General features: G+C 48.2%; 1 protein-coding gene across 2 annotated transcripts; it reads right to left on the bottom strand.

Annotated features, from left to right (window-relative positions):
* Nucleotides 1–28: 28 nt before the first annotated feature.
* SLC34A2 (solute carrier family 34 member 2) lies at nt 29–23,363 on the bottom strand. 2 transcript variants are annotated; one of them, NM_001131298.1, is given in 13 exon segments: nt 29–2,627; nt 4,176–4,300; nt 4,393–4,509; nt 5,564–5,731; nt 7,156–7,276; nt 8,055–8,150; nt 9,046–9,241; nt 10,902–11,013; nt 12,597–12,740; nt 14,528–14,656; nt 16,023–16,157; nt 16,253–16,367; nt 22,994–23,028. In NM_001131298.1, coding segments are annotated over 12 exon segments (2,070 nt in total). In that variant the 5' UTR covers nt 16,365–16,367; nt 22,994–23,028; the 3' UTR covers nt 29–2,012.
* Between the last annotated feature and the right edge of the window lie 689 nt (nt 23,364–24,052).

The following is a 24,052-nucleotide window of genomic DNA, read 5'->3' as shown; positions in this document are numbered from 1 at the left end:
TTCCCTGTAATTAAAAACAACACACTTCTTTTGGGTTTGATGATTTTATTTCTCCCTTCCCACAACCAGTAAAAAAAATTACAATCAGGCCTGGTGGTGGCTCACACCTGTAATCTCAGCACTTTGGGAGGCTGAGGTGGGCAGACTGCTTGATCTCAGGAGTTTGAGACCAGCCTGAGCAACACAGCGAGACCTGGTCTCAAAATTATTATACAATCAATGCAAGTACAAAGATTCAATTTTTAAAAATCACCGGAGTACAAAGACGGCCACAGCCCCGCCCAGGTTTAACTTACATATATACAGAGTGGGCGGGGCAGGCATGGCCACAGAGGTGGCATTACAAAATATACAAAGTGGTTTCTTTCTTTACATTTCATAGAAGAACCCTGCCTCATTTTCAAATGAGAGCACTAGAAGCACAAATCATGCAGACCATTTACTATATAACTTATGAAAAATGCTGTACAGGGGTGTGACTATAAATATAGAGTATTCGGCTCTGTTTGGGAATTGATATCTACAAGGGGGAGGGTCAGGGGAGGACTGTCTGATCTCCTGACCTGCTATGATGGTGGAGAAGCTGGGATGGGGGAGGCCCCAGTCTTGCCGCACGGCTACACCCACGCCTCCTTTCCTAGATAAGGCTGGAGCTCACTGGCCAGGGAGAATTGGAATGGCTGAGGGTGGGGTGGGGGCAGTGGTGTAATTAGGCAGGAGGCTGTGGAAGGCACAGAGAAGGCATCTAGGATGAGAAGGAGCACACCCCTTTGACTCATGCACACACGTGTGCTCGACTGTACTCAATGATCCCAGTTCACTGGGCAGTCCAGTTGGGTACAGCTTTCCCCAAAAATCTGGAGCTTTGCAGGCATGGAGAGAGGACAGCTAATCAAAGCCCATCTATGGGAAGATGGAAAAATGTTTGGAAAGAGATTCCAGTGGGTGGATGCATGGAAAGAAGGAAGTTAACCCAGGAAGTCATCTTGCACAGAAAGTAAGGAGGCAGACAGGGGTGGAGAGCTATTCCAGGTGCAGATACTCCCTGGGATTCAAGGTGGCAGCATGCAGACTAGGAGCCTGGATAACTTGCGCATTTTATTTCAAAAGATCCAACAGGGAGGGTTTTTGGACCAAGAGAGGAGCATTAGGCTTTAGCCACAATGCTTTTTAATTTGGCTTCTTAGTTTGCTAAATTAAGAACCTGGGGCCCTTTTGGCAGAATGCTATGCTACCCATTCCTCACTTTCTTCTACTCCATCTGTCCCACTCTCTGTCTCTTAGGAAGACAAGAGCAGCAGCTGATCACATGTATCCAGCCTGAACTCTGTAGTTCAGGCGTGGCTCCCATCCCCGAAGCATGAGGACAAGGAAACTGCAAGTGAACTGCCTAGACTAGCATACCTGTCCACGTGAGGAAGCCCTGATGGGGAATGTGGGGAGCACTAGGAAGTGGGATAGACCCACACCTTGTGGTCTGCAGTTTCCAAACAATGACACTATGTCCCCTGACCTGGGCTGATCTGGGGAAAGGAGGCCGTGGAGCTGCTGCTCTTGGTTGCCAGACTTTGGTTTAAAAAAAGGGAGAGGCCTGAGCTTGATAGTCATAGAGAGTACACTTCCTCATCTTGGAGATCCTCTCATACATTCCTTCCCTGGGCCTTTTCTTTCTGAAGATGGTTTTTGAATCCGAAAATAGGTTCTACTGACCAACCCAGCTAGGTGCAGGATTAGACATCCGTCCAGCCAGGTTCATTCTGTAATTCTCTTTAGGTACCGTCCTGTGCCTTCCTGGAGTAAAAGACTACTGAGTGACCAGGGGTTGGAATAAAAGTGCCCTGCAGGCCTATCCACCAAGCCAAAGGGAATCGAATTAGGTAGGACTGCATCAATTTCATTTGCTAGTGGGGAACAAATCTCCTCGAGGTGGTGAAAGGGTGCAGAAGTGGGAGGGAGGAGAGCATGCAAAACTCAAGGACCATCCCCCCACCCCTGACAATCTGGGCCGCCCCCTACAAGGCCGTGCATTCGGTCTTTGAGTCCGAGGCAGGGACCTCACCCTGAGCCTCTCTGCTAATGGTTATGTTATCAAAGGTGTCAGGAGCCTTGACAGGGACATCCTGCCCCTCATGCGCCTCCTCCAAGTCCTCGCAGCACTTGCTGCAGCGGCAGCACTTGGGGCAGCCACACAGCAAGCAGCACGCGCGGCAGCACACGCGGCAGCAGCAGCAGCAGCGCATCTGGAAGCAGCCGGTGAACTTGGAGATGACGGCGTCCCAGGGCTTCAGCGAGCGCATCCACAGCGGCAGGAAGTTCCAGTTCTGGAGTTTCTTGGGCAGGACGCGTGGGCAGCGGGACTGCAGGAGTCGGAGGCACAGTACCAGGATGATGATGAAGACGACGGGAACCCCGACGCCCACCAGCACCCGCCAGCCGGCCAGCGAGAGGCCAAACACCGTCAGCGGGATCAGGAAGAAGAAGATGATCAGGTAGACGACGGCGAACCAGCGATACTTGGCAGAGATGTTGCCCAGCCCCTTGGCCATGCGGATGGGCAGGCGAGTGAACGGGATCGGGTACCACAGTAAGATGCCGGAGATGTTGAAGAAAAAGTGGCACAGGGCGATCTGCAACACAAGAGGTTGGACAGGTGAGGGGCCTGTTGCCCAATGCGGGCGGCAGTAGGGAGGAGGGGGAGGGGGAGGGGGAGGTAAGCTAGCAGGCATCACAGGCAGCACAGTCTCGGGCCTTCCAGGCCTTCTTTATCTTTATGGCTCAGCCCAGAGAGTAGCTGGATTCCATGCGGACCTACTATGTGTCTGGGAGGGCCAGGAGCACTCAACTGTGCATTATCTCAATCCTCAAAAAACACTCTACAGAGGGGCAACCATTATTTCTTGCCATGAGAAAATGGAGGCTCCTCAAGTCCCATTGAGGTGGGAGATGGAAGAGGTGGAAATTCACATCCCTGGGAGCTTGGCTCCAGAGGCCAGGTGCTTGGTCACTTTCCCAAGGTGCCAATTACCATGCCCAGGCTGTGGACCAGCACTGTCCAATACACTAGCCGCATGTCCACACTGAGATGTGCTTTAAGTATGAAATACACATTAGATTTCAAAGACTTAGTCCCGGAAAAGAACAATGTCAAATATCTCAATTTTTGACAGACTGATGACATATTAAAGTGATAATGGTTTAAATCAAATACATTATTGAAGAATGAATCAGCCTGTTTCTACTTTTAAAAATGTATCTACTAAAAAATTTTAGGATGACATATGCGGTTAATTTATATTATATGCTTGAATTTCTATTTCTGTTGCACAGATGGCTTTGCCTCATCAGATCTTTATAATAATCCTAACGAGATAGGGGTTACGTCCTCCATCTTTCAGATGAGGGAACTGACGCTCAGGTTAGATCACTTGCCAAAGGTCACTTGGTATGTAAATGGTGAGATAAGAATTCAAATCCCAGGCTGGGTGCAGTGGCTCACGCCTGTAATCCCAGCACTTTGGGAGGCCAAGGCAAGTGCATCATGAGGTCTGGAGTTCAAGACCAGCCTGGCCAACATAGTGAAACCCCATCTCTACTAAAAATACAAAAAATTAGCCAGGCATGGTGGCAGGTGCCTGTAATCCCAGCTACTCGGGAGGCTGAGGCAGGAGAACCACTTGAACCAGGGAGGCGGAGGTTGCAGTGAGCGGAGATCATGTCACTACACTCCAGCCTAGGCAACAGTGCGAGACTCTGTCTCAAAAAAATAAAATAAAAATAAATAAATAAATAAATTCAAATCGCAAAGGTTTTGCACAAAGTAATCTAGACGGTCCATGCCAAGGAGTTCTCCTAATTGTAAAGTTCCCCATAGGAGGCAGTGAGGAGATGGGAGGTGGTGTCCGTGCTTCCTAAGTACCTTTTCCACATCTATATCAAGGAGCCACCCCACTTTTGCTGAAACAACCACCAGTTATGGGGTCTTACTGCCTCTCTCAGGACTGACAGTTTTGATTGTTCTCATATCAAGTTCCTGAAAACTTTACCCATGGCTTCCCCTCCACATATTAGTTCCATCTTTTGGATAGCACAAAGCCTGGCTCTTGTTAGAGACCAGTTTGCAAGACCAGGGGTGGTCCCACCCCCAGGGCCCCTGTCCCCGTGCCTCGAGTCCTGACCTGGAGTGAACTCCTCAATGCATTGCCAGGGCTGGCTAAGGCAGCTAGGATGGCGGTAGTGGTGGTGCCGATGTTGGAGCCCAGCGTGAGTGGATAAGCCCTCTCAATGGTTATCACACCGATTCCTGGGGGGAACACAAAACACAAACACATCAGCCCCATGGGGTGACAGGAAATGGCAGTGGTGGCCAGAGGGAGAAGCCAGAGAGTAACTCACCAATCAGGGGTGTCAAGGCTGACGTGAACACAGAGCTGCTCTGTACAATGAAGGTCATGCCTGCCCCGACGACGATGGCCAGGTAGCCAGTCAACCACGCAAAGGGAAAGGGGAAATCTGGAAGACAGAAGGGAGAGATGTTACGGCCTCTCTGGGGAAGGTATGGGCTGGCAGCCGGGGGCAGGGGTTAGGCTTAGGGGTGAGGTTGTACAGGCACCTTCTCATCCCATATATGGTCTCAGATTACAGAGTAGAGTTTTAGAAAATCCAGTTTCATTCCCCATTGTATTTTGCTCCACATATTCAGATGGAAAAACCAGGGATGCAGGTAAGTGTTATGAAAACAAAAACACAGATTCCCTGGAGGTCAGGTTAGAAAGAGTGAACCCACACAAGTAACCACTCTCCTTCCAGAAAGTGCTGAGAGCATGCTTCCTCCCCTGCCCTGGTCTCCCGTCAGCACCCACATTCGACCTTCAACCTTCATTTCCGCCTTAAGGAGCATCAAGAAAACGCAGCAGCTTGGAACATGCCTACCAACTGAGTCCTCCATCCAACTAGCACCGGATCAGGCCCTGCATTTCCCAGAAGCACACAGAGTTGCTCTGTTCCCCCCAGACAACCTGGGGTGGGGGGCGAATTTTCTTGGCTATATTTCACTGAGCTTTCATGAAGTGATGATGTCATTGGCTTAGCGAGCTCTCATTAGCCAGGACACCCTACTTGGCAGGAAATCCTCTTAGCCAGCAGTCTCACTTGCCACCTCTAGATGCTGATGTATTTATGCATCACATTTCCTTCACAAGAGTGAAGGGAGGTGGGGGCGAGGGCGGACACCTGGGGTTCTTTTTCTAAGGGGTCTTGACAGAGCCAGTAAAGCCCTGAGCATACAGGAAACCCGCTAGGAAGGAAGGCCTGACTCACAGCACTCCAGATATGAACTCCTTCTCAGGACCTTGCCAACATGCAATAGAAGCTTGGGCCTGCTCCCCAGACCCCACCCAGGATGCCAAGAACATTTCCAGGTGAATGACATCCTCACTTCTGCTGCTGATCCAATCTGAGAGAGAAACTCCATGCAGAGGCCATTGCTAGATGGGAATCTAAAGGACCCCCACACCCCATGCAGTGACCATCCCTCAAGGCCTACAAGTGAGGGCAGTGTACCTACCGGTGTTGATGGTCTTCTTGATGACAGTGGCGACCTGTCCCTTGAGCACAGAGCCCAGGATCTTGACAATCATGATCAGGCAACCACAGAGGACCAGCAGGGAGAGTATGAGCAAGATGGTGCCCACAGCAAGATCCGGGAGGTGGAAATTCACAAAGATATGCTGGCCTAAAAAGACCACAAAGAACCTTGTTAGGAGGGCATGGAGCCACCACGGCTACAGATTGTTATTTATTCCCCCAGATCCTGTTTTTCCTACAAACAGATTCCTGGTTGTTAGTTTCACAGATGGCAGCCCCAAATCAAGACAGCCCTTCTCAGCCTCCTTCACAGCAAGGGGCACCACTGAGACTATGTCATAATCAGTGGGATCGCATGAGGCTGGAAGATGAAGTGATGGCTTTAAAAATCACACAACTATTCAGGGGCAGACTCAGCCCAGTTCTGTCTCTAAAGACCATGCTGTCAATGGTCTAATTTTTTTTTTACTAATGATAAGTATGCTTTGAGGGATTCGATGAGTAAGTCAAAGTAAGGGGCACTGCTAATTATAAAGCCCCTTCTGCATCCCCCAGATAATCCCAGCAGAACATGGTTATATGAATGAATGTATAGTGCCTAGAATGTGGGAGGTGGTAAGTTAACCTGATTCTTTGGGGTAATCCTACCTAGAGTATTAAGGTATACTGTTCAGAATTAATGTGGTGGGAGGGTGAGAAGAGAGAAGCAGAGATATACAAAAGTATATGTAAGGAGTAATTAGAATAACGAAGGATGGCTGGGTTGGAAAAAACATTACAGCTTCTTAATAATCAGAGCATCATGAAGCTCACTGCCTGTAGAAGAGCTACAGCCCCAGTGCCCTGAAATGGGGCCTGCTGTACAGTAGGGACTAATTGAATGAATACATCTGTTCTATGTGGGTCCCACATCTTCCTTCAAATCGGGTTGTCGTCTCCCTAAAGTTATTTTATTTTGAGACAGACTATCTCCCTGTTGCCCAGGCTGGAGTGCAGTGGTGCAATCTTGGCTCACTGCAACTTCTGCCTCCTGGGGTTCAAACGATTCTCGTGCTTCAGTCTCCCAAGTAGCTGGAATTATAGGCTTGAGCCACCATGCCTAATTTTTTTGTATTATTTTTAGTAGAAACAGGGTTTCACCATGTTGGCCAGGCTGGTCTCAAACTTCTGGCCTCAAGTGATCAGCCCATCTCGGCCTCTCTAAAGTGCTGGGATTATAGCCACGAGACACCATGCCTGGCCCCTAGAGTTACTGACTAAAGGAGTCTGAACAAAGCATGTAGAGGGAGCCCTCTAGAATCTGTTGAGCTTTTCTGAGGTGGTGTGGAGCTGGCAAAGGAAATGGACTTCAAGTTCCAGTTCTGCCCTTGCTGTGGGACCTCAGGCCTGTCACCTCAGTTCCTAAGCCATAGTTTCCTCTGCTGTGAAAGCATGTTGCTCACTGCTTGACGTAGGGCAGGTGCTTGGTGACTCCTACTGTCCTTTCCTTCACTTACTGGGACTTCCCGTGGATAAATACGTCACCCCCAGACAACACCTGTCATAGTGGCCAATCCACTGAACTCCACTCACATTTGGCGATGTTCTCCTTGTAGGTCACATTCTTCATGGTCCAGGTTTGGATGCCATCCGTCCAACAGAGGGAAGGGGAGGTGCAGTTAGCAATCGAGGGAACAGTGACGTTCATCTGGGTCTGGATGACAAACATGACAAATGCTCACAACACTGGCTTTTAGTGGGGAATGGGAGGCAATGGCGGGGGTGGGAATGAACAGGCACAGACACCACCCATGGTGCATGCAGTGTGGCCCCAACAGAACAGTTCTTTTCTCTTGAAGACATTTCTCACCTCTATTAGAAATCTCTTAGAATAACTGAGGACAACTGAAATCAGCCTTCATCATTTAAAAACATCTAGTTTGTTTATTTTAGTCTCCAGTCTTTAGCACCCCACAAAAAAAAAATACATGTACACCCCAGAAGCAAGAGCAAGCCACAACCCAGGTGCAAAGCAGGCTGGGTAGGTTCCTGACAGAGGGCATGAATGCTTTGGGCCCGAGCAGGGGTAATACTCTGGAAGAGTCTGGAAAGTGAGAGAGCACCCTTGCTGCCAACACCTGTAGGGCATGCTGGACTATTTCCACAAGTCCCTCCAAAAATGAGAACAGAGTGGCAGACAGAGCTAAGCCAGAGCTAAGCCTTCTCCAAGAGGCATGGAAATAACAAACCAGAAATAATGTATCCCTGGGATGGGGCAAAAGGGAGTCTGTCTGTCCTACTGTTTACCTGCATTCGGCATTCATTCAGGGACTTGTTTTCTAAAGGCATTCACTGGTCACTTTTGATTTTTCAGGGACTCCCAATATTTCTTTCCCCTGACTTTCTATTTACCTTCCTTGAAGGCAAGATTTAGCTTCATGTTCAGATGCAAAGGTTCACTCCCTGCCCCGGGAATATTCTTGGAAACGTACCTTGTTGGTAAAAGTTTTGCACCAAATCTTGACAAGACTCTTGTTTTTCGCTTTTTCATCGTTCATTGCAATTTGGCTGATAATTTTTTTATCCAGCTGTGGAAACAGTAGACAGGAGACCATCAGCATATCCTCAGGACCAATTTAGGACACAAACCCAGGGGGTTGCAGTGAGAGGGGCTCTAAGGAGATAAATGTGACTGTGAGCCCCCAGAGAGGCAAAGTGGGACTCACTCTATCTGCAGAGGCACTGATATCTAGGGAGCAGACAGTAGATATTTTCTGGATGACTGAATGGCCAAGAAAACCAGTAAGAGTGAAAACACAAGGTCCTAGCAAGGACCCAGGGAGAAGGGGCTGAGATGACTCTAGGCAGGAAAGGGTAGATCATACTTTATCAAGTCCACTGGTGTTGAGGAGAGCAGTGGGAACAAAGTGATCTCAAGTATCCAGTCTTAAGAAGCACCTCCACCCCAATAAAGGTGGCATGTCATAGAAGTCAAAGTAATCATCAAGGTCAGTCACTCTATCAGGTGGCCCTAAAGTTCTGCCTCCCTTGGCCTTTTCCAGAGGCAGCTACAGAGTAGTGTTTATTCATCTATTTATTTTTTAAAAACAGTCTCACTTTGTCACCCAGGCTGGAGTGCAATGGCACACAATTAGCTCACTGCAGCCTTGACCTCCCGGGGTTCAAGCGATCCTCCTTTCTCAGCCCCCCACATAGCTGGGACTACAGGTGCACGCCACCATGCCCAGCTAATGTTTTGTATTTTAGTATAGACAGGGTTATGCCATGTTGGCCAGGCTGGTCTCAGATTCCTGACCTCAAGCAATCCACCTGCCTCGGCCTCCCAAAGTGCTGGGAAAACAAGGGTGAGCCACCGTGCCAGGCCCAGAATAGTGTTGTAGACACTCTATATCTGTCAGCTCAGGTAGGGGATGTTGTGGGTAGGAAGTTTGTCTCTTTCTCTCTCTGAAGGAGCCAAGTTACCTGGACAATGAGCTTTGTGAAGGGCTTAGTGATGACTTTCAGAAGATCTGGGGCATCTTCTCCATTCTTGAAGTGGAAGCTGTCCACTATAAGCTGGGTTATGATCTCGAGGTAATGGGTGGCCACCTCCACAGGCAAGAGCACCAACACGGACAGCCAGTTGAAGAAGTCATGGACAGTGGCTCCTGCAAAAGCTCTATGGGAGGGAAACCCCGACAGCCAGATTAGTCACTAAGCAAGTGGGCACCATGTGAGGTGGGTCATTACCTGTATCATCTGCCACCCTCTGCTAGCTGTCACCTATGGAAGTGTGCACATGTACACAATCTCATTTTTGTTCTCTCATATCGATCCCCAAAGTGGCTGGTATCTATATTCCCATTGGCCAGATGAAGAAGTTGCGGGCCAGCAAGCATGTTACGGCTGGAATAATTAGCTCAGCAATCACTGTTTTGAAGAATTGCATCAAGGGCACTTTTGTATCATGTATATTGAAGGCTACCTTCTTTTGGAAAGGTGGGGACCAGTATGAAGACAACCAAAGCTCTCTATGCTGGAGTTTTCAATTGTTCCAAACACATAGAAATCATAAATCCCCAAAGCGATGGGCACCTCAAATACCCTGATTTGATCACTACACATTCTATGAATGTAACAAAATATCCCATGTATCCCAGAAAGGTGTAAAAATATTTCATATCAATAAAAAAATTTAACTTAAAAAGACCTCTATGCAAGTGAATTGTTAAACTTTTTTTTTGTTAAGTTCTTGAAAGTGATGAAACATGAATAGTTTCCACGGGAAACAAGGCTAAAACATTTTGCATCCATCTGAGGAGGTTCAAAGATTCCTCCTCGATTCCATCTTATCTCCAGATTTAAAAAACTCTTTTCTGGATTTTTTTGTCTTCAATGAAGCAGCATACCTTTTTAAAAAAACTGAAAAAAAAAAAAAAAAAAAAGCTAGCTAGAAGAGGCTGAGAAACACTTAATTTTCACATTAACCTTTTTGAAAGAAATTTCCAACATTCTACCTGCTCTAGTTTCAGAGTTTATGCATACGCAGAAACTACGTTTTGTTTTTTATTAACTTGTGAGTGAAGAACAAAGAAAAGGTGGCATGGGTTGAGCTGACCAAAAGTGGAAGTTTAAATAAGTTATAATTATGACCAAACAAAACAGTATTTATTTATTTATTTATTTTTTGAGATGGAGTCTCACTCTGCCACCCAGCCTGGAGCGCAGTGGCGTGATCTCAACTCACTGCAACCTCTGCCTCCTAGGTTCAAGCGATTCTCCTGCCTCAGCCTCCGGAGTAGCTGGGATTACAGATGCTCACAACCATGGCTGGCTAATTTTTGTATTTTTAGAAGAGATGGGGTTTCACCATGTTGGCCAGACTCCTGACCTCAGGAGATCCGCCCGCCTGGGTCTCCCAGAGTGCTGGGATTGCAGGCACGAGCCACCATGCCCAGTCCCAATAAATTCTACTCTTCTAACTGGCCTTGCTTCAATTCCACCACCCGGCGGCTAAGTTTCTAGCTAGAGTTTGCATTTATTTAGTGAACTCAATGTGCTGGGTGCTCTGAACACTTACCTGCTGGGTTGTATATTTAATCCTACAACAACTCAGTGGTGATAGATAGTATTATCCCTGCTCTGCTGATCAGGGAGCTGAGTCTAATCAGCTGGTGAGTATGTGATCCAACCCTAGCCATACCTCCCTGTGGTTACTTCTAGGAACTCCAGGAATGAACCTGATAAGCATGTCATCTTTGGCTGGTTAAAAGTAGTTACAACAGCGTGGCCAAGAACAATAGAGCTGATGTCGCAAAGGCTGGTTTTGAGCCTCTTACCTTCTGAACTCACTCCGGTCTCCCACTTGCATGAGCGCAACAATAGTGTTGGTGATTGACGTTCCAATGTTGGCCCCCATGATAATGGGGATGGCAGCCCGAACAGTGAGCACTAGAGGATGGAAAAGTGCCATTAACAAGCTTAGAAAGGCAGCCTGGAGGCAGGCCAAAGTCACCCATGCTGGTATCCTCTAAAGAAGCAGTTTTTATCTTCTATGCAAGTAAATTCTTAAACTTTTTTTTTTGCACCTCACTATGAATCTGAAGAAAGTGCCTTTCTAGCTTCCTCCCTCCTTCCTATTGCAGATCCAAGGCTAGCCTGAAGGAGACCAGGAGGCACCCACTGATTAAGGACTTAGGTGGATGAGTGCCAGGGCTTGCATGTACAGTTGAGTCAGTTGTGCATGGCACAAAGGTTCGCCTTTAAGGAAGCATCATTTCTTTTTTTTTGAGATGGATCTCACTCTGTCTCTGAGGCTGGAGAGCAGTGGCTCGATCTCAGCTCATTGCAACCTCTACCTCCCAGGTTAAAGCGATTCTCTTGCCTCAGCCTGCTCAGTAGCTGAGACTGGAGGCATGCGCCACCACATCCAGCTAATTTTTGTATTTTTAGTAGAGACGGGGTTTCACCATGTTGGTCAGGCTGGTCTCAGATTCCCAACCTCAGGTGATCCGCCCACCTCAGCCTCCCAGAGTGCTGGGATTACAGGCATGAGCCACTAGGCCCAGCTAGGAAGCATCATTTCTGTGCTAGATATCAGACACTTAATTCCAGGCAGTGTAACTTTTTCAAACAAAATCAGCATATTGCTGCACCTTTTTTGATATAAACAAGTAAAATATTTTGAAAGTGTAATACCTTTTTCTAACTGGACCAGAAACATTCTAGTTAATTTTGGCTAAGATGCTGGCTTGGGAAGAAAAATAGTTCTGGCCAGGGGCAGTGGCTGAGGCCTGTAATCCCAGCATTTTGGGAGGCCAAGGTGGGAGGATCACTTGAGCCCAGAAGTTTGAGACCAGCCTGGGCAACACAGTGAGTCTCTATTTAAAAAGAAAATAGAAAATAATAATAATAATAATAATCAGTTCAAACTGGTCCCCCTCAGAGGGACTGTCCAACCTAGCTGCAGCAATTATTAGATAGGTACAAGTTTAGCGTGCCATCTCCCCATGCTCAGTTGTCCCACAGCAATTTGTGATGTGATTAGTTGTCTTTCTTCTTAGCACACTGAGAGTGGCCCTGTCCCAGAGAACTGACTTTCTGCAGTGATGGAAATGTTCTATGTATCTACTTCTCAATAGGTAGCTGCCAGCCACATGTGGCTCTTGAACACTTGAAATGTAACTAGTACAACTGAGGAACTGAATGTTATATTTTAATTTTAAATCAATTAAGGTTCAATAAAATTAAATTGCCACATGTGGCTAGTGGCTACAGATCTGGAAAGCACAGTACCAGAGAATTCAGAGCTGAGAACTCCAGCAGCAGGGTCTATTTCCAGACCCTGCCATCGAAATGGAAACAGGAAGTTGCCTTGGATCAAGAGGGGAACACATTGTAGCTGGAGCAAGATACGAAGACAATGGTGACAAGGCCTGGACATATTCAGGGTGAATTCCTGCCCCGCCTTCCCACCCCCAGATAGACAGGAGAGTGTCTGGAATGCAGGTGGGCTCATGAGTGCCCCGACTCACATGAAGAGGACACCATGCTGACAACGATGGACGTTGAGGTGCTGGAGCTCTGCACCAAGACGGTCACCAGCACCCCGATCACCAGCCCCAACAAAGGGTTGGACATAATAGAGCTGTTGCTGAAGAACTGTCCTGCCATTTTTCCTGGGAAAAACAAACAAAAACAATCACAACATGATCGAGGGGGATTAGGTGGGCACTGAGTAAACAGAAGTCTCCATCCAAGGCCAGCTGGCTACGGGTTGGAGAGTCCAGCCTCCATCCCTGCAGGACCTAAGGAATCTTGCTTCCCCATGCCTCTTCCCAGTGCTGCCCCGATAAGGCAGGAAACCCACTAACTGCCCACACGTGCCTCCTGCCTCTGTCTCTCTGCCCTGGTTCCCGACCCACCGTGAGCCCCTGGTTACTTTTGTTCCTTCACCCTGCATCCTCCCACTCTTCAAACACTCCTCAGTCAGCAAGCCCTTCTGTGCTCAGGAACCCAGCCTCAACTCTATACTGGGACAAGTGGGTGCCAATGAGCCTCCTGGATGTCTCTGGGGTGTATACCCAATTCAGATTTATCCTCCAAGAGTAGATCTCTCTATCCACTCTTAGCCCTAGCACCAGCCTGTAATTGAATGCTGGGAGAGTTATTCTCAAGAGTGTACTGAGACCATCAATGCATTCCCAAGTCCATTGTATAAAGAAGATGGAAGCCCAGAGGATGCAGGTGATTTGTCTGAGATAACCAGACAGCAAAGCCCCTAGCCGATGCTCCCATGGACCAGGGAGCCCAGAAGCAATGTTCAGGAGGCCAGGCGTGGTGGCTCACACCTGTAATCCCAGCACTTTGGGAGGCCGAGGACAGGCGGATCAACTGAGGTCAGTAGTTGCAGACCAGCCTGACCAAAACGGAGAAACCCCGTCTCTACTAAAAATACAAAAATTAGCCAGGCATGGTGGTGCATGTCTGTAATCCCAGCTACTCAGGAGGCTGAGGCAGAAGAATCGCTTGAACCCGGGAGGTGGAGGTTGCAGTGAGCCGAGATCATGCCATTGCACTCCAGCCCGGGCAACAAGAGTGAAACTCTGTCTCAAAAAAAAAAAAAAAAAAGCAATGTTCAGGAAGTTTTTGCCCCGCATGCTCTCCCATGAATGCCCACCTCCCCAACTCTCCCAAGTCACACAGATGGGTTCCCAAGAGAGGCACCAAGGGTTGCAGAAATCCATGGTCTTTTGTGTCACCCAGATCTGAGATTGAATCTTACTCTGCTAATTACAGGCTGTGAGTCTCAGGGCTGGTTCATGATCTCTCCATAAATGGGAGGGCTTTGGGAAAGAATGTTTGATAGAGGGTCCCTGAAAATGCCTGCACCCGGTAGACAGAGTGCTGCCTGTTTGTTTCTGACATCACCATTGAGGTACAAAGGGAAGCAAGCACATGGTGACTTCACTTCTGGGTTCTCACAGTGTATGGGCACATGCAGCCCTGAGGGCTGTGAAGGTAACTACAATGGATGCGGATTACTCCAGCCCAGAGAAGGGGCCCTGTCGTTCCCCCAGCAAGGGCCCACCTTGGAAAGGGCACTCTTTCTCATTCCAGAATTGTCTCTGGTGGGGAGGATATAGGAATTCCTCAGCTAAGTCTGTATGTCAAACAACTTCCTGCCTGGGATTTGTGGACAAACTCAACTGTCTGATAGCTTGGAATAGTCTCTAGCCCCAGCTCCTGGCCTAAGCCACCTGGGACAAGTCATAGCCCTTTGTATAGGCCTCAGTTTTCTCTTCTGTAACGGAAAGCATAGTCTTCATAAATGATCTGAGGTCGGTTCCAGTCCTAAAACACTCCAGGAGGCTGCAGCTGGAGAGGGCTTGCTGAGTTTTACTCTCGGAACCACATTTCATGATAATGCCCCTCACCCCCAGACCTCTCAGCCTTTCATTCTTACCTCCAACCAGCTGGAAGGCGCTACTAAGAATATCCAGGGAGCACACGAAAAAGTAGAGAAATCCGAGAAGTAAAATCAATCTCCCAATCCCTTGGAAGACACAGAGAATCTTCCCTTTGGTATCTCTCTCTGCAGGGGGGTGGGATGGGGGGAGAGAGAGAAAGGCATGAAACTTTAGGTGTTGGAAACACAGAAGTTTGACAAAGAGCTCAGAGCTCCACCCGCCTCCCCTCCCTTCCCAGCCTGGCAGCCGTAAGTTCTTATGTCTAGCGAGGCTTACAGATGGGAAGCAGCCATCGCTGCAGCTTTCAAAGCAGTTACCACTGTGGTCCATTTAGCTGAAACCCCTGGTAAAGTGCCTCTAAAGGATTTGCATTTGGGAGGAGGGGTTCAATGTGGTCTGCAACAGAAAAACCAGGCTCCGTGCTCAGCTGAGCCACAGTGTCCCTGAGTGAGGCAGTTAACAGCACTAGCCACCTGCTAAGTGCAGGGTCGGAGATAATGGCTGTCACGTTCCGAACAGCACAGAGTATTTTCTAGAATGCAGCTGCACAGCAGCAATCAGCCTCAATTTATGGAGGGCTTAGAGCATCATACATCCTGGGATGCTACATCCTTAACTGCTGTTTACTCCACTGGCTTTTAAAATGGCTCTCATCTTCCCCCTCCCAGCTCTTTCCTTCCTACCTCTCCTCCCCACCCCACACCCCAATCTCCTTTTTCCTCCTTGCTGTCTAGTTCACAGACAGACCTTCTGCCCTACATACATTTGGAAATGAAACAGTGATTGCTTGCACCCAGCTGTCTGGCTGCATATTTTCTTTTTCTAGAAACCTTCCCTAATGCCCACATTTGTGTGAGCAGACCCCTCTGAAAGCTCTCTGAGAAGAGGGGCCTTTTCTGTTCATCACTGTATCCACAGCATCGCCAAAGCAGTACCTGGAACCTGTTCATCCACAGTGAACTATAAGGAGCCAATGTCCATCTTTGCTATAATGACAGTGCCTGGCACATTTGTTGAATGAATGACACCCAATTACTCCAACATGCTTTGACTCAACCTCAAAGATGGGAGGGTGGCTGGGCACTGTGGCTCATGCCTGTAATCTCAGCACTTTGGGAGGCCGAGGAGGGTGGATCACGAGGTCAGGAGTTCGAGACCAGCCTGGCCAACATGGTGAAACCCCATCTCTATTAAAAATACAAAAATTAGCCTGTAATCCCAGCTACTCGGGAGGCTGAGGCAGAATAATTGCTTGAACCCACGGGGCGGAGCTTGCAGTGAGCCAATATCGCACCACTGCACTCCAGCCTGGGCAACAAAGCAAGACTCCGTCTAAAAAAAAAAAAAAAAAGATGAGAGGGTAACATCCCTAGCCAGGACCCTTGCTTCAAGGGCATCAGAACAATGAAAAGGGGGAGGGACAGGAGGATGATGACACCTTGAACCACAGGAAGTTTCCCTCCTGAATGTCTCAGCTGGCCTCACTTTTACCTGACCACTTGATCCCCGAGTCCTGAAGGGTGGGTATGTTCCAGGGGTCGTCCACCTCAGTGGGCTCATCTATCAGTGTAGCCGTGGAGTAGGTTGGCAGAAGTTCAATCTTGGTTACAGGCGCCTCAGTGTTATCTGCTGAAACAAGCAAAAGGGGTCATGAAGAATCAGACTGAGTCTCCTGGGGTCTTCACCAGAGGCCGATCTGCAGACAAATGAGTGACACTTACTTTTGTTGGTCTCTTTGCTTTTATCAGGGGCAGTGGGCTGCTGACCTGCGGCCCCTTCGAGGTACTTATCGGGGTTGGGCTGGGCATCTCCCAATTCAGGCCAGGGAGCCATGGTCTGTGGATGAGAAAACAGCTTAAAGCAGCAGTCATGGAAAGGAGGCATACCGAGATGCTATAACAGGAAGAATCATTGGTTGCAAAGCATCAACTGGGTGGGGGTTTCGGGCAGAAGGGGCAGTAAAAGGAAGGGAAGGATTTCATACTTATGCCCCCTAAGTGTGGCATATTAAGCACCGTATTTCCTCTGTGGTTCCCCCTCAAACACTCACCCAGTCGCTAAAGCAAACTACCTCGTTCAGTGTTGAGTTAGCTGCATGTACCACCTTTAATCTCTTAAACTTGTTTTTGTTTTGACTCTCTCCTTCAGTCAAAAGCAGGGTGCAACGGGCACCGTGGCTCACGCCTGTAATCCCAGCACTTTGGGAGGCCAAGACGGGTGGATCACCTGAGGTCAGGAGTTTGAGACCAGCCTTGACAAGATGGTGAAACCCCATCTCTACTAAAAATACAAAAATTAGCCGGTGTGGTGGCACACGCCTATAGTCCCAGCTCATCGGGAGGCTGAGACAGAAGAATCGATTGAATCTGGGAAGCAGAGGTTGCAGTAAGCCGAGATTGTGCCATTGCACTCCAGCCTGGGTGACAAGAGTGAAACTCCTTCTCAAAAAAAAAAGAAAAAGGCAGGGTGCAAGCCCATTCATCTTTGTTGTCTCATAGCATGCCAAATCCTCACAACCCTTCAATGGAACCCCATCTACTTCTTATATCAAGACAAGTGCACTGCAAATCTGTGCAAAACCTTATCCAGTGGAATTTAACAGATTTATACAACTTAGTGTGTATGTGAATATATATGTGGGGGCCAGGCAAGGTGGCTCAGGCCTATAACCCCAACACCTTAGGAGGCCAAGGTCGGTGGGTCACCTGAGGTCAGAAGTTTGAGACCAGCCTGGGCAACGTGTTGAAACCCTGTCTCTACTAAAAATACAAAAATTAGCAGGAGGTGGTGGTGGGTGCCTGTAATCCCAGCTACTTAGGAGGCTGAGGCATGAGAATTGCTTGAACCTGGGAGGTGGAGGTCGTAGTGAACTGAGATCATGCCACTGTACTCCAGCCAGGGGGATACAGAGCAAAACTCTGTCTCAAAATATATATATATATATATATATATATATGCAGGTGTTCATATACCTTCTGCGTATTTTACCTACCACCCAGGCCTTCTGTGAAAAGCATGAGGGACCTGGTTTTAAAATCCAGCAGTGCCACCTATTAATGGGTGTGTATTTAGGCAAGTCCCTTTATGCCTCTGAGCATAAAGTGTCAGTTTCTCCATCTATAAAATGGAACAGTTCTTGCAGGGTTATGAGACTAATAGTGAAATTAAAAGTCTAGAAAGTGACTGGCATTGAGGAGGCATCCAATAAATAGCAGCAATTATTACTATGTCATGCTGTCTGGATTAATCGTCCTTTGTTAGAACCACATTCTTTTCAGCCTTCAAAAAAGACCTTCTTACAATCTATTTTCTTCACAAAGCCTTTCTCAGTTACATGGTACTTGACACACCTTACATTCCAGTCCTTGCAGTCCTTGTTCTTTGACATTAGACAATTAGTCCTTGTCCATTAGACAAAGCAGTCCAAAGGACTGGAAAAAGGCAATTCACAGAAAAGGAACATATGGCTAAAATGCCTATTAAAAAAGAAGCAATCCAGGCTGGGCGCAGTGGTTCAAGCCTGTTAAACCCAACACTTTGGGAGGCCGAGGTGGGTGGATCATCTGAGGTCAGGAGTTAGAGACCAGCCTGGACAACATGGTGAAACCCCGTCTCTACTAAAAATACAAAATTAGCCAGGCGTGGTGGCATGCACCTGTAATTCCAGCTACTCGGGAGGCTGAGGCAGGAGAATCACTTGAATCTGGGAGGTGGAGGTTGCAGTGAGCCGAGATCACATCATTGCACCCCAGCCTGGGCAAAAAGAGTGAAACTGGGTCTCAAAAAAAAAAAGAAGCAATCCCATATATTCAAACTAAAACAGTGACAACTGTCAAAGTAGCAAAAAGAATTTAAGTTCATTATGCTATGCTGGAGAAGATGTTATGAGTTGAACACTGCTAGAAGCTCTGGAAAAGTTAGCAAACTGTCCAAAGTGCCTTATGTTCATCACACGTCTGTGACCCAGTCATTTCACTTCTAGGAATCAGGAAGCTAGGAATATTTCCTCTCAGAAATTCAGAAATACCTAACTTACTCTGATCATCTCTTCCAAGAGAGCTTCTTAGAGCCTGAGTCCACCTGACTCCTTTCTTCTTCAACCTAGTTCCTGCTTACCAGACTGCAAACCCTACCAAAAAGGGGACTTTGTCTTGTTCATCACTTCGTCTTTAAGGTCTTGAGCTCCGCCAGGCATATTTATGATAGAATGAATGTGATGTAGACCAAAAAGATATTTGCTGCTCTATCATTTACAGTGTTAAAAAATTAAAAAAGAGAAATTACTCCTTCTAACTATGGTATGTCCATGCATTGTAAGAGTATGCCATTAAGGAGGTTATACTGAATCAGTAAAACCATAGGAAAATGTTTTAGATAAACTTCGAATCTAAAGCACTTCTTTTTCCCATTCACAGCATCATCTCAACAAGGCAGACAAGATCCAGAAATGTTCTCTGGGGTTAAAGGGAGTGGTGAGACTGTGGGTGATTTTTTAAATTTTAGAAGAAAATTCTTTTAAAAGATGCAACTCAACCTCTAAGCCCACAAAGGTAAGATGGCTCAGTGATACCTGGAGAGAGGGAATCACAGTGGGGGAGGGCTGGCTCTGCAGAGGCCTGCCCCTCACTATATGCAACCCTGAGCCACTCTGAGCTTCAGCTTCATCATTGCAAAAATGGGGACAATACCATCTCGCTTACTGAGCTGTTATGAGGACTAATTGGTTAATAAGTGTAGGTGAGGCTAGAGCATGGTGCCTGGCAGAGTAAACACTCGGAACTCTTGTTTATTGTTCGTGACACAATGTGGAAATGCATTGTGTCACGGACAATAAACAAGAGTGTTTATTACATGGAAATGCACTATGTCATCTACAGTAAATGGCCTCACCTCCACTGTGTGTACCCTAGACCATAAGCTCTTCATCTCCAATGCTCAGCATGGTAGTGGATCTCAGTTAATATTTGAATAAATGAACCCAAAGCCTGTGAGAGAAAGACGTTAATGTTTGTTTTGTGGCAGAGGAGTGTCCTATGCAGTTTGTGACCTCATTAAGTCTACCAAGGAAGGAGTTTTTCTTCTCAGTGTACAGACAAAGAAACTGAGGCACAGAGAAACAAAGAAGCTTGCCTCCAACTACCTGGAGCTGGTGTCAGGATATGAACCCAAGACTGCTGGCTCCAAAGCCAGAAGCTTTTCCACAGATCTCACAGCCAGGGGCAAAGGGAGGAGGAATTCTCCAGCCCTCAAAGCACCAGGGCACCCAGAGGCCTTAGGTCTAGGCACATTGAGGGCTCTGAGTGTTTTCGGATAGCTGGCTAGACTGGCATGTCTGCAGGTCACTCCCACATGATCATTCAGATGCTGGAAATGCCCGCCCAAGAATGTTGCAATGACTGAGCAGGAGGGGAGGGTGGTGCGGGGGGGGCGGGTGGGGGTGGGTATTAAATGGTGCAGGCAGAGAATGTACCCTGGAGCTCTGAGCCCCTTTAAGCCTTTCTCCTACCCCCATAGCCCTGGCGCAACCACTGCCTTGTTCTCTCCCAGCCTTCCCAAGGCCTCACTCCAGCACATTCTTGCCACCTGCCAGAAGCAGCAGAGGAAGGGAGAAGTCATCATTTGGAAGCTTTTTACTAAAGCCCAGCGGGGGGCTCCCCTGCTGCCACACTGGCCTCTATAACCGAGTTGCCTGTGTGCCTCACCCTCTTGGCTCCACTTCCTGCACCACATGGGCACCCGCTGCCAGAGCTCTTATTCTTTCTCGAAGACCCGGGAGAGGAACTTTCTTGACTCGGCTCAGACTTGGGAAACAGGGGAATGTAGGGTACCTGGCAGTCACCCAAGCCCTACATTCGCATTGTTTGGGCTTCTCCAACCAAGACCTGTTCCCGGGCACCTTGTGCCCAGAGCAGCAGTCAAGGCCATCTGAAGAAATGGGGAGAGGAGGAAGCCCAGGGCAGTGGTCCGGCGAGGAATCAGGACATGGACACATAGTCTCCCACCAGAATGGTAGCCTTCACAGGCACAGGGACTAGAGTATGGCCATTGTATCCCCAGCACATAGGACAGTGCTGGGCACATGGTAGCCAAGCAGTGTTTATTAAGGACTTTGTGCCTGGCACTTGCAAATTGGTGCACAAATTTACTCACAGCATTTCATGTATCTATGTAAACTTAGAGTCTCCTTTAAAATGAACAGTATCCTCATTCTATAGAGGGAAAAACTGAGCCACAGAGAAGTTAATTGCTTCGAATCACATAGGCACCACAACACCGCAGAGAATTTCAACCTCATGCAGGCCAGTCTTCTCAGGATGCCCAGGAAAACCTTCCCCTACTTTGAAAGAATTACTCCATGCTTCAAAAATTCCCAAAAGGGTGATGTCTCTTTTTCCTCTGCTTCCCTTACAGCCATCACAAGGAAAAATAATCAACCCTATAGGCTAAGGGTGGTGGCTCACACCTATAATCCCAGCACTTTGGGAGGCCAAAGTAGGAGAGTCCCTTGAACCTGTGAGTTTGAGACCAGCTTGGACAACTTAGTGAGACCCTGTCCCTACATTACTGCTAATAATAATCTCTTCAAGGACACAGTGGTGGTAGTGATGAGAGGAGTCAAGGAAGCAATTGGCCTGGGCCCCACATTGATAGATAACTTGAGTTTACATTTTTGATGTGACACACTAATAAAATTTTAAAGACATTTATTCTATCACTTTAAACTTGGACCATATCACCAAACCACACCCTCACCATGCACTGTCAATTTGTATTCATGATATCTTAAAATAAATCCTGTAAATAACTTGTAACTATATCAGTTATGCTGCATTATATTGGGGGGTTTAAAGCAGTTACATTTGTAAATATAAACATCTTAAACATACCGCAATCTTTTTATAGCCCTCTTTTTGTACCTTTGCATTTTTAAAATTCACTGAGATGAATAAGTCCCCTGGGATGTCCTGATTGCTCCCTGCTGTCCCCAGAATAGAAGCGGGGGTGTGGGTGAGGATGGAGGGGTGAAAGTTGCCTGAAACTGGTTAATAAAGCCCAGTTTATTCCAAAGCACTCTGATTCTGTGAGGCTGTTTTCCTCACTGCATTGAATCCGGGCTATTTTTATGTCCCCTTTGTTTCTAACAGCAACAATCAGAAGCCCATCCTCATACCACAGCGGACTTGCTTCAATGAGACAGTTGAGCAGTTTGGGGAAAGTTTTGGATGGGGCAATTTGTTTAGCATCCGAATCTTTTACAAAGCACGCCCTTCTTATCACCCATTCCCCAAATTACAAAAGCAGAGAAGATTACGATCAGCTGACATGGGACAAAAGAGGCAGTCTTTTATTTTTGTTTTTCTTTAACAATCTGAAACAACGGCCACTCCTACAGACACAGTTTTCCAATACCCAACCCAGGACAAGTTAAAGAACTGCCAGCACACAAGGGAAGAAGGAAAAAGGAAAGAATGACAAGGCCCAGAGCGATCAGGGCTAACACAGAAACCCCCTGGGGCACCTAAACAGGAAGAGGGGACTCGGGTGATGAAATCCACAAGCTGCTTCCATGAAATCAACATGTTTGAGAAAGGGACCTCCTCAAAGAAAACGAGATTCCAACTCTCTTCAGCGCAGTGCGAGCCACCGGTGGCAGGCACCGTTCCGGGGAACCTGAACTAACTCCATGCCATGCAGCCCCCCCACTTTCGGGCCTGAGGATGCGCAGTCCCCGAACCCAACCACTCCTGTGCACATCTCCTTGTAGGTTATCTCCCCAGCCTGCTCACCCATTTCTGGCTTGGAAAACAGAAATTGCGGGCTTTGCTCCCCAAGACGGCTGAAGGACGCACCCTTCGCTGATGGCCACGGGCCCTAATAGAAACAAACTAAGACTGTCTCCTAAACACCTTAAATAACTGCAAACAAGCACTGCAGCACGTGGAAGTCACACTTGGGTGGGGGGCAGTGTCACCTCACCAGGCAGCCACCACAAACCTAGAATTTTCATGGTCCTGAGATGTCGCATTCCCCTTCCTATAAAGAATGGAAGACGGCAGCCCAGGGGCTCACAGGGACTAGGGTTAAGTCACATGGCTAGTTGGTGACCAGCCACAAAGAGCCTAGCCATCCTGATGCCTAGGTGGAGACTTCTATCCCCTGGGCCTTTCCTCTTCCAAACCACGACTCTCAAAACAGTGATCATTTTAGAATCCACAAGTGTGGCTGATTAATAACACTGTCAATAGTAAGAGTGTAGCAGCAAGAGCTGTAATAAAAGCAATAACCGTAACATTAAGAAGAAAACAACTTGAACATTGTGGAGAGCTTTGTGTTTTTCACTTCTGTGGCCCAAAGCCAGCCAAGTTCCTTGAAGTCAGCACCGAGAGGTATTTACAAGAATTAAATGAATCAAAGTCCTTGAAAGAGCGAGGAAGCGCCCCTGCCCCGGCGGCGGTACTCACCAGCGCTCCCTCCGCAGGTGCTGGGCTGGAGGCGGCGGCCAGGTGCAGTGCAGCGCCCCGGGTATATATGGCGAAGGTGTTGCGCAAAGAGGCCGGCGGCCGCTGTCATCACGCCCCTCGCACATTCCTGGACCGCCTGCCGCCGCCGCTGGGGCACTGCCTACCTGCCGCCTTAACGAACCCATCGCAACTTCGCCCGCTGCGCGGAGAAGACGCGCGGCCAGCCAGGCTGCCGAGAGAAAAGCTCCGACGGGCCCCGCCGCGCGAACTGGCCCGAACGGCCCCAAACGGCCCCGCGCTCCTGGGCGCCCCGCGCGCCCTAGCCTGGCTGGTGCGCGCCCTCTCCCGCCCCGACTCGGTCCGCACGAGATTCCCGGAAGTGGGGGCTCCCCCGCCCCTGCCTTCTCCTCAAGAACTTGAACCTTCTAGTCTACCTCCTGTGAGGCTCAAGAGGTCAGAGACGTGAAGACACAGATAAAAGCCAGTTGGAAAGTCAGGGATAAAGCCCTCGGAAACAAAGCCTGGATTGTTCAGCTTTATCAGTCTGTGGGGCGCTTTCTGCCCCGGGAATCTGGGCTCTAGGTCCGCAATGGGAAAGGCTGCGACCGTCAAGCTGAGGAAAAGGGGGCTGTTCTCACCACTCCGTCCTAAGCCTGCTGCTGGTTTGGCTAACCACAGCGCTCGTTTCACATCCTGCTCTGCCTCGTGTCACCTGCGTGTGTATACAACAGTTCTCCAAACTTCTGTGAGATAGGATCTGTCCCAGGGAGAGTCCGTCTCCATGCTTATCACAACAGCTCCCCAGTTCTGTGCCAGGCACTGCTGGGCAGGCGTTGTCTCGTTGTCTCCAATGTGCACACGAAAGCCTTCCCTGGGGCTAAGAGTGGCTCCCTCTCTAGCTGAGGTTTAAGGGGTTAGGGGATATGATACAATTACCCAGGATTTGCTGAGCAGGAAGAAAACCTGCGTCTTATTCTGAAACCCAGACCCTCTACTCTGCTGCGCACTCTCCTGGTTTTATAGTGGAGCACAGTGAGGCTCAGCGAGCTTACTAGTTGC

Source organism: Pongo abelii, chromosome 3 (genome assembly GCF_028885655.2).
Source record: "Pongo abelii isolate AG06213 chromosome 3, NHGRI_mPonAbe1-v2.0_pri, whole genome shotgun sequence".
Classification (NCBI taxonomy): domain Eukaryota; kingdom Metazoa; phylum Chordata; class Mammalia; order Primates; family Hominidae; genus Pongo; species Pongo abelii.
Note: the sequence above shows the minus strand (reverse complement) of the source record. Positions and strands in the feature narration are given on the sequence as shown.

Excerpts from the sequence above, each read along its gene's own strand:
- SLC34A2 (XM_009239851.4), bottom strand. The coding sequence starts at position 16,364 with ATGGCTCCCTGGCCTGAATTGGGAGATGCCCAGCCCAACCCCGATAAG. Across the intron at positions 16,161-16,252 it reads AAGCAAAGAGACCAACAAAA|CAGATAACACTGAGGCGCCT; the intron begins GTAAGTGTCACT and ends TGCTTGTTTCAG. Across the intron at positions 12,741-14,527 it reads CGCCTTCCAGCTGGTTGGAG|GAAAAATGGCAGGACAGTTC; the intron begins GTAAGAATGAAA and ends TGTTTTTCCCAG.